This window comes from Myodes glareolus, chromosome 16 (assembly GCF_982192425.1).
Source record: "Myodes glareolus chromosome 16, mMyoGla1.1, whole genome shotgun sequence".
Classification (NCBI taxonomy): Eukaryota; Metazoa; Chordata; class Mammalia; order Rodentia; family Cricetidae; genus Myodes; species Myodes glareolus.
Genome location: NC_142041.1, coordinates 29878749 through 29897688, shown reverse-complemented (window position 1 = coordinate 29897688; position 18940 = coordinate 29878749). Strand labels below are relative to the sequence as shown.

The following is an 18940-nucleotide window of genomic DNA, read 5'->3' as shown; positions in this document are numbered from 1 at the left end:
ACTAGGAAAAAGAACAGCCCAATTCAACTGGTGTTAGCCTGGCCAGACGGGACCCCCTTGTGTTTTGTTTACTTCAGCTGGTGCTGAGTGCTCTTCAGCACCTGCCTCTCAAGCAGGGCCATTGCTCCTACCTGCCAGTGCGGGGATAGTGACCCGGTTCCACTCCCAAGGTTGGTCGTACTCATCAGCAGGCCTGTCATCATCCTGGGGTAGCTTGCTCTCCCGCAGCCGAAGGCTCACAGTGCTCTCTGAGTCTGAGTCCACATTCTGGCCTTCTGGTTCATAAGGGGTGTCATATAACTGGATGCCCTTGTGTTGGGACCGGACACTCTCCTGCCTCTGGAATTCTGCAGGTGAAAAGAGAAGAAGTAGAGATGTCATAGACGTGTAGTCCCCAGCAAAGGACCAGGTCTGATGGCAGAGCTACCAGCCAGAGAGTTGGGGCTGGCAGAAATGATCCCTTTCTATTTCAGGCTGCCCTGCACTGAGAAAGTGCCTTCCCAGCTCTCTGGGTGCAGACCTGCTTCCCACGACCATAACTGACAACCTCACAGCAGCTCTCTCCACTGTCTTCTCTGTCTTCAAGAACGGGAGCCCCTTGTGAGCGGGAAACGACAAGTACCGTCTGGGGCTCCGTCCAGCCCTCTTACCTGACAGTTTCACCACTGAGCCTTTCAATCCCATTCCCACAGAGCCACATTGGGGCAATGACCCTCCTGTGCCCACCCAGCTCATAGATTAAAGAGCCAACATGCAAAGATTTTCCTGGAGAGGACCTGGCCAGGCTACTCTTCAACCCTGTGAAGCTGAGTGACGCCTCCCTGCAATTCTATACCCCAGAGTCCGCTCATCTCGCCCATCTGAATATGTTGGGGAACAAGAGGCGGCTTCTTCTGGGGAGTGACATGGATGACCTGCCTAGTCATTCCTGACAGCACAGACATTTCAGTTGCCTATTCAGAAAAGAGAACAGAGCTACCATGATGTTGCTGGGATTCTGAACTCAGGCCTTCTTGGCCAAGCAAAGAAACTTGATTGACTTGCATATCATGAGCACCTGCCATTTATCCAGCACCTTTGCTGTCTAGGCTTCTCCTGCTATTTCTAGGAGGTAACACACTTACATCATCATGACACTGACCTGAAGATAAGGGAAACTGGGCATGGTGGGGTAGGGCAGGAAAAAGGAACCTGCATTTGAACTCACAGCTCTGGTACGTGGAAGCGGAAAAGGATGGCAGCACCTGAGGTAGGAGTGGGCTGAGCCAAGGTCCCATCACATAAAAAACAAGCTCATAGATTGTTTACTTTTCCTTTTGAAAGTCTCACAATGTAATCCATAGAACTTCTATTATGTGGTCCAGACTAGACTTGAAGTCATGATTCCCCTGCCTCAATCTCCCCAGTGATTGGAGTATAGGCAAGGGCCACTGCACTTGGCTCCAATTTTAGGTTTTTTTTTTTATTGTATGAAACAATATATGTAAAACTTCTCTATTTCAGCCACTGTTACCCGGACAATTCAGTGACATTAAGTACAAGCACCCTTGTGCAGGCATCATCACCACTCATCCCTAAAACTTCTTCATCTTCGCAAACTAGAATTCTGTACCCATTATACGGGGCTCCTCACTTCTCCCCAGTCCTTAGCAAAATCTATCTCACCTCTCTCAGTCTGACTACTCTGGACTGCTACTTCCCGTAAGAGAATCAGATCTGCCCTTCCTAGGTTGGTTTACTGCACATGGCGTTGTGTTTCCAAGCAGGGCCATGTGGCAGAACCTCACTTGTCTTCAAGGCTAATTAATGCCTCATCATGTGAACATTTCCATCCCCTTGTGCTGTGGTCCCAGGTTCAAGGAGAGAGTGGCAGAATGGCTGACTACAAAGGTGTGTGTGACACTCTCCAAACCGGAGGTTGGATGCACAGAGACACAGCGAGGCCACCAGCCTTGCAGGACAGTTGCTGGAACACACGTGAATAACGGGTGCCTTCCCAAGCAAGAGCGCTTCTGGACTCTGCTCTACAAGTCAAGACCACCTCACCAAGAAAACAACAGCCCTCCTCCTGGTCTGATGAAACTGGCCAATGACTGCACACTGCCCTTCAGGACTGCATTAACTCTTGTGCCAGTATTTACCAAAGTTTACCAAGTCCCACACCAACTTTATGACTCTGGCTTCCAGAACCATTATTGTATTTGTTTTTAAATTCATTTTAAAAAGGAAGTTTCTGTAAATATTCCAGAAGCAGTTATCTTGCACCAACAGCTACTGATTACAAAGCCTGAATGAGAAGCAAGTCCACTAGACTGGTACCCTGCAGAGCGCCCAAGGCTGAGATTAGCAAGTGTTAGAGAGCTGGCAGGGATGCAGGCACAAACAATTTTCATTCTCACTGGGCTGTGGAGGCTCACATCTTTAATCCCAGCACTTGGGAGGCAGAGGCAGAGGCAGAGGCAGAAGCATCTTTGTCAGTAGGCCAAACTGGTCTACAGTGAGTTCCAGTACTGGCTTCATAGCTATTGGGAAACCCTGTCTCGGGAGGGGCGGGGGGGGGGGGGGGAGACACTTTCATTTTCTAGAAAGAAGAGAAAATGAACAGGGAAACCCCTCTGACTGTGGCTTGTAAGCCATGTAAATGTATCTCCCAAGAGGTGTCCCCATGCTTTGGTAAAATGTGGCTTTTCTTGGGTTCCATGGTACCATGCTTCCCTTTGTCAGGCAGAGGGGAAGAAAGAACTGAGAAAGAAAGGGCACCAATTGTAAAGCACCCCGGGCAACTTCGCAAATCACTTCCTGAGCCCAACTACCCAGGCTACTCACTGCTTTGAAAGGGCCCTTGACATCTCCCTATTTGTTCTGAGGAGGACGCAGATCCTGGGGACCGGGGGTCGCAGCTGATAGAGCTGACCTGGGAGAACCTCTGGCATGGCCCGTCACTAAGGCACTGATTCTCAACCTTCCTAATGCTGGTAACCCTTTACTATAGATCCACATACATTGTCATGACCCCAACCATAAAATGATTTTTGTTGCTACTTCCTATCTGCAATTTTGCTTCTGTTATGAATCATAATGAATACCTGTGTTTTCCAACGGTCTTAGGTGACCCCTGTGAAAGAGTTGTCTAACCCCACCACCACCACCAAGGGGTCAAGACCCACAGGTTGAGAACCAGGGCTCTAAGGGCATAAAGCAGCTCATAGGTACACTTTTGTGGGGAATACCTGTGGCGCCGTTCTCCAGAAACCAATGCAGACATTCGAGTGAATGGAGAGGTAGATGAACAAGAACTGACAGAGAGCCAGATACCGTTCTATACCCCCAATTCCCCGTTAATTTGTTAAAATCCCAGGTACCAGCGACGACGTGCCTGGAAATGCCACCTGCAGACAGCTTCGTGTCAAGCAACACTGAGAAGAAACAGGCACACTGTATCCACAGCCGCCTAAAAGGAAAATGTGCTGAGAACAGATTAGTTATTCAATCGGAAGGACCTGCATGACACCTCTCATGCAGGATTGATTGTTCTTTGAGAAATCTGGGCCTGTAATGGCAGCTTAGGCTGTCGGGATGCCATTGTGGTCATTAAAACCAGCTTCCCTCTGTATTACAGGATAGATTTAAATTTTAATTAGGGCTCAACAATAGGGAATAGTTAAGTAAATTATGGCATGTTAACTGGATGGAATATTAAGCAATCATTAAAATGATAAATAGGAAGATAATGTAGCTACATGGAAACACGGTTGAGCTAAATAATAAAATACAGAAATGTTTGTGTGTTGAGAACCAAAGAATATAACTGAACTTCCTAAACAATTTCTGGCAAGGTGAACACCCGCAAAGGGAATTCTGCTCCCTGCTTAGGAATTGCTCAAAACCAACAAGGCACATTTTACCCTAACATCTAAACTGAGAGGACAGCAATGCCCCAAGTACAGACACATGGAATAAAGGGCTGCTATGGAGAGGAAGAGACCACTGTTTAATTAGTTTTCAAAGTTGTTGTGAATAATGAATAAAGATGCTAGTGAAGAAAAAGCTGTAATTAAGACAGGAATACGTGACACACTAAGCAGACAGGCTTCCCAGGGCTGGGCTGTCTGTCTCAGAAGCAGCCACCAGCCCAAGCCCCTGAAAATGAGAGCAGTGAGCAGCTCCTTTCCTGAGAGGCTGCCAAGAGCACCACAAGTCAAGGGCCACCAGGCCAGGCCACCTGGCAGGACATCGCGTTTCCTGCCTAATGACCGTGGCACATCCCCTTTATTAACCAGGCCCGTTGGTGACAATCCCCCGAGGATCTAGTAGGGGAGCTGGTGCCTGTATGTTCTAAGCCACAAACGATCGAGACATCACCGTCCACTTCTTAAAGGAAAATGACCTTCAACACTGGGTGGCAGGCTGTGATTTCATGTGTCACATTTCATGTGATTTCTTGTGGGCAGCAAGCAGAAATATTAAATTGACAGTGTGGGGATTTCTCTTGACCTCTGGAGTAGTAAGGTTTTCAAGTAGAACAAGGAAAAAAAGAGAAACAACAATGAACACATTGTACATTCCATAGAACCAGAGAATGATAGATCTGGAAGGAACTCTTTAAGAACTCACCTGCAGCATTTACTAGAAGGGCTGGAAAAGCCAGAGTCATAACTGATAATCGAGGAAGAGAGAGAGGCAACCAGACAGGCTGAGCTTACTACAAACCAGAAGCCTCCTGGAGTGGATGTGTTGAGGGGCTGTATCTGGGATCTGATGAGACACAAGCCACCAACTCTCTCCCGGTTTTAAAGCAGTTCTAGGTCTGCAAAAGCTGAACACAAGACGGACGGATGTCCCACGTATCCTCTGCCCCTAACCATACACAGTCGTCTCCATTATCAGCACACCCACACAGCAGCTCGCAGCTGACGAGCCTACACTGATGTCACACCATGCGAGGGTTCACTCCTGGACTGGGATTCGGACAGATGTGTAATGGGATGTTCTCCCAGTGCTGCAGTATGTGAGGCATTTCCACTGACACCGAATTGTCTGTCGTCTGCCTAGTCTCAGCTCCTTCCTCCAACTTCTGGCACTTGCCTATCTCTCCCCATTTCCATAATTTTACCTTTTTCAGAATGACATACGGCGGGAATCAGGCAGTATGCCGACTCCTCGGATCAGTTTCTTTCTCTAAAACACATTTTCATTTCCTTTATGCTTCTTCCCCCTTTGATAGCTCAATTATAGCTGTCTCTTTAAAAACCGTGTGTTGTACATGAGTGCAGAGGACAGAAGACGGTCCTGGGCCCTCTACAGCTGGAGCTCCAGGCAGTTAGTTGTAAGCCTCCAGATGTGGGTGCTGGGAACTAAACTCAGGTCCTCTGAGAAGGAGCAAGCACTCTTAGCTGCAGAGTCAACTCTCCAGCCCTCTCACTTCTTAGTATTTCAGCAATACTCCTGTCTTAGGTGTTCTAGGAGTCCATCCAGATACCTACACTGAAGGATATTTGGTGTAGAAGGTTCTTCTGTTCATGTGTTGCTTTCATTGGTTAATGAATAAAGAAACTGCTTTGGGCCTGATAGGGCAGAACTTAGGTAGGTGGGGAAGACAGAACAGAATGCTGGGAAGAAGGGCAGAGTGAGAGGCCATGGATCTTCTACCTGAGATGGACTGGACACTGGTTAGAATCTTGACGGTAAGCCAGTCACGTGGCAATACACAGATTAACAGAAATGGGCTAAATTAAGATGTAAGAATTAGCCAATAAGAAATTAGAGCTGATGGGCCAAGCAATGTTTTAATGAATACATTTTCTGTGTGGTTATTTCGGGTGTAAGCTAGCCAAGTGGCTGGGAAGAACAAAGGGGCTCTCCTTACAACAGATATTTTGCCTGTTTCGGGGCTTTGGCAATTACAAATTAAGTTTTAAATATTCTTGTGCAACTTCTCTGGGTAAGTACCAGGTAAGATGATATACTTTATCACCATTGGTTAATAAGGGAGTTGCTTTGGCCTATGGCAGGGCAGAATATAGCTAGGTGGGAAATCCACAGATTTAAGGAAAAAAGAAGGTAAAGTCAAGGAGACAATAGCAGCTGCCAGGGAAGCAAGATGTGAGGTAATGCCACAGCCATGTGGCAATACATAGATTAATAGAAATGGATTAATTTAAGTTATAAGAGCTAGTTAGTAATAAGCCTGAGCTAATAGGCCAAACAGTTTTTCATTATTAATGACCCTCAGAGTGGGTTATTTGGGAACTGATGAGTGGAAGAGAAACCTTCAGTTACATGTAACCTCAGCAGCTATATTAACTTGGGTGATGAGATTTGCTCATCTTTTCTATATAAATTTTGATTTGTAGCAAAGTCTTAATATATACATTTCTTTCCAATACAGGCAGCCTTTAATCTGGGAATTAAAGGTAGACATATCAACATTTTTAAAAAACATACAATATACTTCATGAAAAATAACTCATCAGAGACTAGAAATAAAATAATTCTTTTGTGTGTGTGGAGGGGGGAAGAGAAGGTTTCATTATATAGCCCTGTCAGGCCTGGATCTCAGAGATCCACGTACCTCTGCCTCTGAAGTGCTGTGGTTAATACCACACATCATCACACCTGGTCTAAAGTAATTGTTTTCATGACCTCCAAACCCATCAGGAATCTTTTCCCTCCAAAAGATTAAGTAGCTTTTTCATTTTGGAGCTCCTATCTCAGGTGCACCCTTCCCTCTCCAGCACCCATCTGTCCTCAGTGTCACTCACTGTCTCTAGACTCCCAATACGAGAGAAGATGGTGGCCCTCAACAAGGGAGGGCTAGAAGCCTAATATGTAGAGGCATGGTCCAGGTCTCTTATGCTACAACCCACTAACAACAGCACAGCTTTTAGCTGGGACAATCTGTGAGGGCCTTGAATTGAGACCCGAGATCATGCACAATGCTGTGGCAGAGAAAATGAACACAGGATAGAGGAGACAAGGCCAGGGCACTGGAGAGTCTGCAGACATGCACGGATAGATGAGTTGTATGAAGAAGGTGGAGTGGCTTCTGGGGGCCTTGAGCACTAAGTTCAGCACCTGAGAGTAGACACTGTCCCAGAGCCTCTGGACGAGGTGGGCAGAATGGATTGGCACAGGTGTACAAGGTGGGTGAGACAGAGTGGCACGGGTATGCAGCAGGCTCCCAGGGGACGGCAGTGCTGGCAGCAGCTCTCACCTCTAACCTTTCCACCCAGGTCTCTCTGAGAATCCACAGCAACTCTCAAGTTCCAGAACAGTAGAGCTCAGTAGGGACAGGGTCCTGAGAGTTCTCCACCCCCAGGTCTTGCTGTCACTCTCAGCCTAAGAAACCTTTTCTCTTCCAGAGCACATCAACAAGATGACATCACCAGCCGTCACCACCATCTGACCACTCTTCCAGGCTGTGCAGCTATGGGGACACCATGCCTGTAGGTGGGGGAGACTGAGTCTCAGGTAAGGTTAGGAAAGATCGCATGACTAGAACTGTGTAGCTGCTATGGACCAAGCTGGGCCACAAAGAGCCCTTGATGAGAGGAAAACCTTGGGTCTTCGAGTGGGGGAGGGGGATGCCCATGTAGGCTGAAAGATGAAACCACTGCAGACTGCTTGGGTTGACAGAGAACTTGTTTCAGCACTTGCTGCCTCGGCTTCCTCCTCACTGCGTATGAGACTAGCACGCCAACCTGGGAAAGATGCCGTGAGCATAAAGAAGTTACACATGTCAAAGGTGCCTGGCGCAAAGGAAGTACCCCTAAGAGCATCACTGTTTCAGTTACATGAGCTTCCTTGAGCCCCACATGACCCGTTCTCCGAGACTGTCTTTCCCCCACAGCCTCAGTGATCTGTGTGCTGCAGCTAGACAGGGGAGTCCTCCTATGGGAACTTTAAACCTCTGAACCTGTCTCCATTTCTGACTCCATAACTTCCCATTTCAGCAGCTGCTTTTACAGTCTGACCCCCCATGCAGAAGTCAAGCTCTATGCTGCTGCCGTGCATGGTGTGAGACAGCCACAGGAAGGTCTTAGCAAGTCCAATCACCACAGTGCACGTGTGACGAATCTGAGGCCTGGAGGCCTGTACTCCTGGACCGGGTTCTTCCTGCCTCTCCAGACGCTTTTCTGACATCTCTTTCATCAACTTGTCTTGTTCTTGTCTCTGGGAAGCAGGGCAGGCCTTTGAGGTGTTAAAAGCACACCCAAGCACCTCCACCAAGTGAGGTGCTCCATTTGAGTGGTGGGTGGCTGTTCCTCATTAGACACACAGCTGAAACTCAGCCTGGTGTCAAGGTACCACATCAAAGGGATGGACGTGTCCTCCTCATCTGAACTGTGTTATACCTGCCAGAGAAAACCCTCTCCCCTAACTGAAGCACTTGCCTGGGTGTTTAGAGTTCAGGTATTCCTTAGAGGCTGCAGGTGACTCAGGGACAGAACCTGGAGACAATGTGACCCTATACACAGGTCCCATGTCCTCCTCCTCTATATAGTTCTATTTCCCAAGCTGCACAGAGCCAGGAAGCTGAAAACTAATTAATAACTATTTTGACATCTCTTTCATACCAACCAGCAGAGGCCAGGCTTTGCAGAGCAGGAGAACAGTCTCCGTGTGTCGGCAAGCCTACACTTATTCCTTTGTGTTCATCCCTGGGAAGACAAAGCGACTCAGAAGGAAGCCAGGATGAGGTCCAGGTTGCTCCCATTCCTTGGTTATCTGCCCAGGGACAGGACCTTCTCTTGAGCCCCTTCTCTCTGGCCTCAAGTACGAGAGAGTAGACAAAGCCTGTGTACCAACATGTGTTCTGTGTCGTTTCTGCTGTATCTCTGAGCTCAGACCATCAATCTGTATCATTTAGTGACTGCCTTTGGGGCACTCTGTTGCCCTCCCCTGTAGAGAGTGAAGGTGAAGGGAAATGGGGGTGGGGGCAGATTTCCGTTTAAGGGGGGGTGATGGAGGAGGGTTATCTGTCTATTGTGTTATTTTCATTGGTCAATAAAGAGACTGCCTTGGCCCTTTGATAGGACAGAAAATTAGGTAGGCGGAGTAAACAGAACAGAATGCTGGGAAGAGGGCTGTGAGGCAGATGCCATGGAGCCAGCCACCAGGTCAGACATGCTGAATCTTTTCCGGTAAGCCACTACCTCGTGGTGCTACCACGAGATTATTAGAAATGGGTTAATATCAAGATATGAGAGTTAGTCAGTAACTAACTCTCTAGAGATAATTGGCCAGGCAGTGCTTAAATGAATACAATTTGTGTGTTGTTATTTCCGGGGCTAAGATAGCCGTGCAGGAGCCGGGTGAGGCGAAAAGCAGGCCTGCCTGCAGCCCCTCACTACAGGGGGGGGGTCACTGTTTTAGGAGACAACACCTTTACTTTTTTTTTAAGATTTGTGTGTGTGTCTGCACGTGTGTGCACATGTGTGTGTGGGTAAGTACACAGAAGAGGTATTAGATGCCTTTGAGTTACAAGGTGCAGGTGTTTGTGGAATGCCAGGTGTTGCGTGGGTACTGGGACCCAAACTCTAGTCCTCATGATTGTGCACGAGCAATTCAACTGGTGAGCCATCGGCCCAGCCAACACATCTTCTTAAAGTCTATTCAAGTTCACAGGCAAGTGATGAGCCTGCCAGCTTTTCTTCTCCAAGCACTCACTGACACCCTATTATGCACAACACTGGCCCCTACCCCAGAAAAATGCTGAGACAGACTTGTGAACTCTTGGTGAACTCATGGTTCAGCAGGAGAATCTAGGCACTACTATCTACCATCGATTGAAATTAATAATGGTTCTTTGCTTCTAGAACCTGCTATTGTGCCAGGCACGATCTTTGGAGTTGGGAGCAAAGTTCCTCATCCCAAGACACACAGAGAAGATTAATATATGTAAAAAATCTAAAACCTTTTGAGTACTGACATGACCCCACAACTAGGAAAGTACACACTGGGCCTCACGTTATAAATATACAGGCTGCAGTCAAAATACACCATACTGAAATATCATATGTAACTATCTTTAGGCTATCGCCAGTAGGTGTGTATAACATATGTAACTTTCGTGTTTACACTTGGGTACCAATACATGGTCCCAATATATCCAAGTCCAGGACACATCTCAAATCTCAAAACTTTTCAGTCGTAAGTATTTTCAATACTCAACCCGAACTGCACTGTAAATGCAGAAGTGGAGGCTCAGACAGATACAAGATGCAAGGTCCAGAGTCAGGCTGGTGGGTTGCCAGCATCCTCAGGCCAACCCTGAGAGGGTGAGCTGAGCATTCCCAGGCTCCCCATGCTGCAAAAGAGGCCAGGGCCCAGCAGGGACTCAGTCTTTGCAAATGGAGTCAGACACAAGTTCATCAGGACTGTCCTGGTGCAGAGGGCCTGTGCCCCTCTCGGGCAATCTTCCAGTCTGCTGAGCACAAAGAAGCCTGGCTTCCAGAGGGACTTGGAAGGGCCACTCTCTAATGTCATAAAGCCACGGGGGATGGACTTTAATGGCAGACCAGTCAGAGCTACAGCCCTCACCCTTAGCAGGTCCTCATATGTCCTCAAGAGGGCGCAGAGCCAGCTCTGGAGGAGCCACAGGACCCTCCTGAACCACAAGTTTAAGTCTACAGCTTACACTGTGGAGCAATAGGGCAGAGTGCAGAAGACAACCTGCAATTCTACAGCAGCGGCGCTCTGAGTACTGGGGGCCAGGTCTACTGAGCACAGTACACCCAGCTTCCCTTTTATTCTGACAGCTAGGAGGTGGTAACTCACAGACCTGGCTATTTTGCCATGGCGATGGTGTGAGGAACAGGCAGAGAAAGCCTGGTTCCAGAGTTCATGCTCTCAACACTTGGCCATCTGTACCACCCTTCCAGTCAGTCAGTGTTACCCCTATTCCACTAGGCACAAAAAGAACATGAACTGAGGGTCACAAGTCCTGGAAGGGCCAGGTCCCACTGAGCTGAGTGACTAGGTACCTTACTTTTCCTGCTTCTTGCTGACAGTATCAGTCAGGTGACTGGAACTATCTCAATGGTCCACCCAGCCCTGAGGACTATCTGGCAAGGCCACAGGCACACAGGCAGGTGCCTATAGGCGTCACTAGGGTCAGCCTTTGAAGAAAGCAAGGACAGGGTCCTGGACTGGTGGTTTTACCATTCAGCACTTTCTGGATGCTACACAGGTAGGCAACCCCTGTCCGTCCTCGGTCCTGCAGCTCTAAGCTGGAGACCACAAACTGACAGCAGGCACAGAGACTTCCTTCTCATGCCGCCAGAAACCTCTTCTGGCTGGTGATCCCCATCACCTAACTGAAGTACCCTGCCGGGCTTCCCAGGCACATTGGTCAAACCCCAACTGTCTGTAGGCTCCTTAATTGGTCGCTGCCTCATGCTGAGGGAACCTTGCTGGCATCATGCCCTATGCCCAGTGCAGCTGTCCAGGGAAAGGGACCTGGTGAGACCTGGCAAAAAATCTGCCTAGCCTTACTCTTGAGAGAGGAGTTAGTCCCTCCCAAATGCCAGCCTTCTGGCCAGAGGCAGTGAAGCTGCTGGCCCAGGACCAGCCTGGCTCTCTGCTCATGGGATGTGTGACCATGTACCCAGTCCCCTGGAGCTGAGATTCCTCTCAGGTGAGACAAGAAAGTGGAACAGATGATCTTAGGGCTTCCTCACTTTGGAGTCCTCACAACCTCTCAGGGTACCCTGAAGGCTCTATTAGCACTTTCTATTCTCCTAGCCCAGGAGAATATCCAGTAAGGATCCACCAGCCTATCCAGTAAGGATCTTCACCCCACTCAAGAATGATGACTAGACAAGTTTCAACCCAAACCTAACAGAAAGGACAGGTCTCAGGGAATTCCTTGTTCTCCACAGCTCAGAACACCCTCTGTACTGCAGGGTTCTAACAGCCCCCAACTACAGGAGCCTGGCAGTCAATGCTGCCATGCACACTTAATGGGGAAATGGGAAAATCAGAATGAAAAGGACTTGCCACAGCCACAGGGGAGGTCAGCTCCCTTAGGTCCTCCAGCTCTGTCGTCACCTCTTGTATTTCTCAGTGTCACAGTACAACAGACCCAGTAAGGAGAAGGGGAACAGGAAGGTGGACTGGAGAGCCAGGACCTGAAAGCTGACACTGCCCAGGTTAGCTTCCAGTGGGCTCCTTTCACCAAGAGCTCTTACAGATCACTTCATACACAGCCATCCTAAGAGTCAGTGGAGCCAGGCGGTGATGGCTCATGCCTTTAGTCCTGGACAGCTAGTTACAGAGAGAAACCCTGTTTGGAACAAAACAAAAAAACCAACCAACCAAAAAAACTCTGGTGGTGGGGGGAGCACCTGGCAGAAATGAAGTAGAAGAAAGCAAACAGCAGCCCCTCCATGGGGTCTGAGAAAGTATCCTGCGGAGCTGCAGAGAGATTCCACACTGAAAAGTATCACCCACTTCTGGAAGCCAGGAACTTCAGTCTTGGAGACTGAAGCAGGGACAGACTTCTTGTTTTATTTGCTGCCTCAGTGACCCAGCCTGCAATGACCTGACCCCTGGGGTAAAATGCAAGTTTCTGTTTAGTTTTGGACACAAAGAATTGAAACCTGAGGGATCCAAAGATGAAGCAAACAGAGACAGTAAAATCTTGTCTCCACCCAAGGTGGAGGGATTAGGGGAAGGGCTGAAACTGCCTCTACCTTCTAGTAATACAGAAGCTCCCCCTCTGCTTTTGGGGCTGGGTTCAAGTCTAACCCATCTCAACACACACCCGCCATACCTAACAGACTCTTCTTCTCCAGATGCTCCAAAAATACTAGCTGAGGGGAAAATAAAAACAAACAAGTCTGCTACAAATTCAGAATTTAGCACAGAAAAAATATTTTTAAAATACTTGTCTACTCTAGAAAAGAAATAGCACCAACAGATTGCTAGAAGGAATATAAACTGAGGATGGCCTTTTCAGAGGTAAACTTGGTAGACTTAACGAGAATTCAACACCACATGGCCCGGAGTTTATTTCTAAAAATATCTAGACCCACAGGCAGAAATAAATGGACTTGTGTGTGCACTGCAGAATGACGGAAGCACCTGCGCTCCAGTCACCTGATAGAGTCATCTGCAGGGACTAGTGACCCCAGACAAGCTCTGTGACCCGCCAGCGTTTATGGAGAAGACAATGCGCTTGCTCATATGAATACATACAGGTGCCTACTGAAAGCCAGCGAGGAAAGGGACAAAAGAATGTGTGAATGGGCTGGTGAGATGCTCAGCAGGTAAAGAAGATTGCCACCAAGCCTGACAACCCGAGTTTGAGTTCCAGGACCCACGAGGTAGGAAAAAATCTCCTGCAAGTTGTCCCCTGACCTACATATCATGCATGTGCCTGTGAACACACACACATAAGCACACCCACGTACACCCAAACACATAAATAATAATTTTAAAAGTAAGAACAATAGCTTTTTAAAACAGCTTTACTTTTTCTTATTTTATGTGCACTGGTGTTTTGATTGCATGTATGTCTGTATGAAGGTGTCAGATCACCTGGAACTGGAGTTACAGACAGTTGTGAACCGCCATGTGGGTGCTGGGAACTGAACCCAGGTCCTCTGGAAGAGCAGCCAGTTGCTTTTAAGTGCTGAGCCATCCCGCCAGTCCCCTAGATTTTTTTTTTTTTTTGAGAAGATACAGACTATTAGATTGGGGAAATAGCTAAAGAGCGTTCGTTTGCTATGTAAACACGAGGACTTGAATCAGAACCCTTGGCACCCCTGTAAAAACTGTTTGGAACTCTAGCATTGGGGGGCAGGTATCCAAGAATCAAGGCAGGAAAGCTTTAGCTTCAGCGACAGACTCTGTCTCAAAGGAGTAAGGTAGAAGACACCAGGTGTCTTCCTCTGACCGCTGCCTGTTCACACACAGAAAGGAGCATACAAATTACTAGCCATCCTTGCCCAGAACAGACAATTCTGCTTTTTTCACTACAAGTTTGAACACTGACTTTTTCATACTAGTCACACACATTTCTTTAGACCACCCGCCTCAAGGACTGGCTTAGAAAGTGCAATCCTCCTGCCTCAGCTTCCTGATGCAGCAGTCTTCATTACTGGTCCTGCCAACACCTGCTCCTGTCTGAGACAGGCATTGCTGGTTTCACCTTAGCCCGGGGGCAGGTGGAATAGATGCCTGAGACTGTACATGGGAGCAGGAATTTCCCACATCTGCTTTCATCAGTCAACTGTACTGTGGAACCCCTCATTGTCTACCATGTTCTGCTGTGATAGGCTCTGGATCAACATCTAGGGATTATTTCCATGCAGTTTCTATTTCATGTGTTTACATGTTCAAAGCTTGAACTGAACTGGTCTTTACTTCAATTTCAGTTATTATTTTATGCATACGGTTATATCTGTGCATCGTGTGAGTGCAGAAACTGCAGGTGCCTGGAAACAAACCTTGGGCCTCTAGAAGATGGCTAGTGCTCTGTCACTCTGAGTCATTGCTATTGCTCCTCTTTTCTATTTCTGGAGACAGGGTCTCTCCCTGAACCCGGAACTCACTGATTTGGCCTGGCTGCCTGGTCAACGCACTCCAGGAACCCACCCATCTCCACCTTCCCCTCTTCAGAGCTGCAGTTACACATATATCATCGTATCTGGTTATGACCTGACTTCAGGGGACTCTAACTCAGGTTCTTGGGACTGAATGTAAGCACTGTAACGTCTGAGCCATCTCTCTCTGGCCCCTATACTCTTCTTCGGGACAGAGTCTCATTACACAGTCCAGGCTGGCCCGTGTGATGTTAGTTGTAACCGTCACCCTGACATAACCTAGAAACACCTGAAGAGAGCTTCAGCGAGGGACTACCTACACTGGGTTTGTACAGAGGAGGCTGTCAGTTGATGTGGAAAGACCCAGCCTACTGTTGGTGGCACCATCTCCCAGGCAGTGGGTCCTGAGCTGTGAGAGTGGGGAAGGAACTGAGCAAAGGCAGAGAGCAGCAAAGCAGCATACATGCGGTCATTTCTCTCTGCTCTTCTGTGAGTGTGATGTGACCAGTCGTGTGAAGTTCTTGCTATCTCGATTTCCCCATGATGGACTATGACCTGGAACTGTAGGCTAAAATAAACCTTTCTGCCCAAAGCTGCTTTTTGATCAGCAACAGAAAACTACAATAGCTGCCAACCTTGCCTTTCTGAGCCCCAGCTTCCCTAGAACTAGGATGGCAGCATGTGCCACTACACCCAACCCCACAGTACAGATGAACTAAATTGACACACCATGATTAATTCATCAACTGTGGTCTGATGGCATGTGTCATCTGTGGAGTGCCCCTGGCCAGAATCAAATGTCATAAACACCCCAGATAGAATTAGGACCTGGGACCATCGTCTGTGCACACATGCACACACAGACTCACACCCTTAGTTTCTCTAGCAGCCACTGTTTGCATTTCTAATCAGGTATGTAACGTGTGAGTTTCTCAGGCCAGAACCAGAGACAGCAGAAGTGACTGACAGGTGAAGAAACTTTAATAAAAAAAAGACAAGCAGTACGAACTACAAGCAGATCCTCAAGATTTGTTGAAGCCACTGCCTCTTCTTTTCTTCCGGAGTTAGATGAAGCTCAGCACTTGCCTCATGGATTGAGCCGCATGACCTGGTGAATGAGTAGTAAGGGTGGGGAAGAATATCTATTTGAGTGAGAGTGTGTGCACACACACACACACGCACACACACACGCCCACGTGTGTGCTAAATTAGAAGAAAAGGAAAGCTAGGAAGAAAAACAAGCTATGCTAAAAATAAGGCAGCTCCAGTACCAGTGCCAGACAGAAAACATACGCTCAGCTTGGGCAGGGGGCAGAGTTGGATGGACCGGAGACTAGGAAGTTCCCACCTAAAAATAACTGGGACTCAGCACTGAGAAACAAGGCATTTCAGCTGTGAGTCCAGGGTAGCAGTCATGCTAGCAGAAGGTGCTTGTACTCTGCAACCTCTGGTTCTCTGCAGCTTCCTGATGGTGGAAAGAACTGGGGTTAACTCTCAGAGCACCCCCAAACTTATAGGAACCTCATTACATGAAGGCCTGTGGGAGGCTGAGCTCTAGTGGGTGGGGGGTGGGCTGAAGGAACAAAGAGTGAATGCTGTCTGGAGGTCCAGAAGCCTGGCCCAGCTCTACCTACAGACTCTAGCCAGCACAGTCCCCCCTCTGGCAGCTTCCTCATCTTCAAAGTGACCCAACTTAGTAGCCTTCTGACATCGTCGTTCACTCGTTTACTGAATAGTATTTTCATAAACTGTCCTTTGTGTCTAAAGCCATATGTGATTGCAGCAATGTTTACCACACGAGTCAAGTAGGACGCACCTTGGACTTGACTTGCTGGCCAGCCACCTTCTAGCTGGTGACCCTGGCAAGGCCTCCAACCTTTTTGAGCTTCCAGTAGCTCCACAGCTAGATGGCACCAGCAGACCTCAGCGAGTAAGAAATAAAGCACAAGAGACACGTGGGCATTCTTCTCTTCTGTTCCCTGCGTCCTCAGGAGGTATGCATTGTGCTGGGGGGCTAGCCCCAGGAAGGCCTCGTGCACACTAGGCCAGCACTCTACTCCATCCACCTCTCATTCAACCTTCCGCCCTGTTCATGACAGCATAAATGCAAATACAACTCAAACAGTTAAGTACTCGCTTTCATTTCAGTCTTGGAATATGGAGCCAACTCTACAGATCTGCGGGCACACGCTGGGTTCCACCCCTGGCTCTGTAATACACTAGCTCATGACTCGAGAGCCTGCCCCAGCGAAGTCCTGTAGGCTCAGTTGTGGAGCGGGGAAAAAATTAATATCGACTGCACGGGGCTGTTATAAACTAAAACCAGGCAGGATAGAAAAGAGACTTGTAAACCATAAAACCCCGTGCAGATGTTACACATTAGGGAGGGACACACACACACACACACACACACACACACACGGGCAGAGTCCCACAACCTCGTTCCTAACTGACATCTGGTACAGATGACTCACAGCCAGTCGGGTCGGTTCATGTCCACGGGAGAAGGCATGCCATTTTATATTGGACAGCTTTTTCGATAAAGTCAGCTTCAATCCCACAGTTCAGTATTTTCCATATCTGCCTCTCTGCAAAAGGCAACTCTGCTCGATCCTAACAAGGTTCTGAGAAGCACAGTCTGGTTTTGTGGGTTCAAGAGTTTGACAGTTCTGTACCACAGCAGCCACCAAGCCCACGGGGAAGGAGCACCTTGGCACCGTGTCTCAAACCTGCTGTCTGGACCCAAGCCTCTCTCCTGAGTGCTCCGTTAAGTACATCATCTGCTGGCGTTTGGCATGTTTCCCTGAGCTGGGAACTACAACCACTGATGTGCTATGACAGCTGAGGGCTGCTGCCAGACAAGCTTCCTCACTCAGCACCAGGAGGCAAGGGCTGGCCAGAGCCCGAGGGGAGGGCGGCAGCTGTCATGGTACAGCTGCCACCTCATAGACACTCACAGACTCACACTTCAGATTTCACTCACGTCCTCCTGACAAGGAGGCACCAGCCACAAGCCACATGACCAGAGGCTTTGGCTCATCTTCTTCCTGCTGCAAACACAAAGAGGTGTCACCAGGAATCTTTAAAGGCCTGGGTGCAGAGTGCCTTTTATGGTGGATGCCTACTGCCACCAGACCCAACAGCTCAACCATCTGCATCTGCCCCATGTCCTTGACTAAAGTACCTCTGCCTTTCCAAATCTTTCCTCCAGCTCTATGAGAGTGCTGGCTGGACACTAGCCAGTCTGCAAAAAGGCAGTGGTCACAGCATGTGCCAAGCCTGCCGGATGACAGAGCCACAGAGATCTTGCTGGGAAGTCTCCCACCATGCCTCCTCCGCTGGGGGAGGCTCTTGTCCAGTTTGCTTTTATCACTGACAATGTCAAACACATTAATAAAAGAAGGTATCACATGAGGAGCTGGGAGCCAAAAGGGAGAGGGGGAGAAGGAATCTAGAAACCTCACAAACCCCTCACGGGCCCACATCATAGGCTGACCGAATTGCCCGGTGCTCCACCACCCCTACGTGCTCCACAGAAGGGCACTGCCACTGGGGTCCTTGAGCATACTCCACTCCACCTTCCAGAAGGAATAGCTTAGGATCAAGTACCCCAAGACCGAATCATCATCTCACGTAGATGTCTTTCCACATCCAGTTGGGTCCCATCCAGCAGTTCCATACAATAGGTCAAATCATTCTGTTTCCTGGGCTTTAATTTGCAACTAATTTCTCTCACAGGCTCAGCAAGAAGTTCCTGCTGCTTAAAACAAGAACCTACCCCCACGCTGCTTGGGGACCGTCTACTTGTCCTACAACCTTAGATGGCTGTTTTGAAAAGCGTCCAAATTGCCCTGCTGTGCCCAGTGTTAGCTAGGGGTCACAGGTGGGACCAGGAGGAGCAGCCACATAATGAAACTGTGGGCGACCTGTCCACAGGGCTTCATTGAACACTTGAACTTCCAGAGGACTGAGCCTTCCTTGATACCCTGGGAGAAGCTTTCTGAGTTTTGCAGGCTCAGCTGGACTCATGTGGAAGTCTCCTCATGATGGAATCAGTTCTTATGGACAGTGGTCTTGAAGCTTGCCTAATGCACACACATCTAATTGCCAGATCCCAAGCCAAAATGCATGAAGATTCCATGGCCAGACGCAGGGGCCTGTGTAACTTCAAAGGCAGTACTTACATAAGGTGACAGCTGGTGGAAAAGAAATGTTAAGTCAGTGAACACTTGCCTCTGAATTTACAATCCTTATCTCCAGGACACTGGCTGGCTCCCCAGCCCTTCAACACTAGAGACACACACTGACAACCTCAGGGTGGTCACTGCTGGGCCTGCTCTAAGTCAAGGTCAGCACCTGCCCTACCCACAAACAGCGACTTTCCCTTTCAG

General features: G+C 48.5%; 1 protein-coding gene across 2 annotated transcripts in view; it reads right to left on the bottom strand.

Moving 5' to 3' along the window:
- Window positions 1–18940, bottom strand: part of Shb (SH2 domain containing adaptor protein B) — a 110405-nt gene that overhangs the window by 35480 nt on the left and 55985 nt on the right. For both annotated transcript variants that reach the window (XM_085677197.2, XM_048419802.3), the window contains one exon: window positions 132–347. In XM_085677197.2, the coding sequence (XP_085533323.1) occupies window positions 132–347 (216 nt within the window). The remainder of the gene's footprint in view (window positions 1–131; window positions 348–18940) is intronic.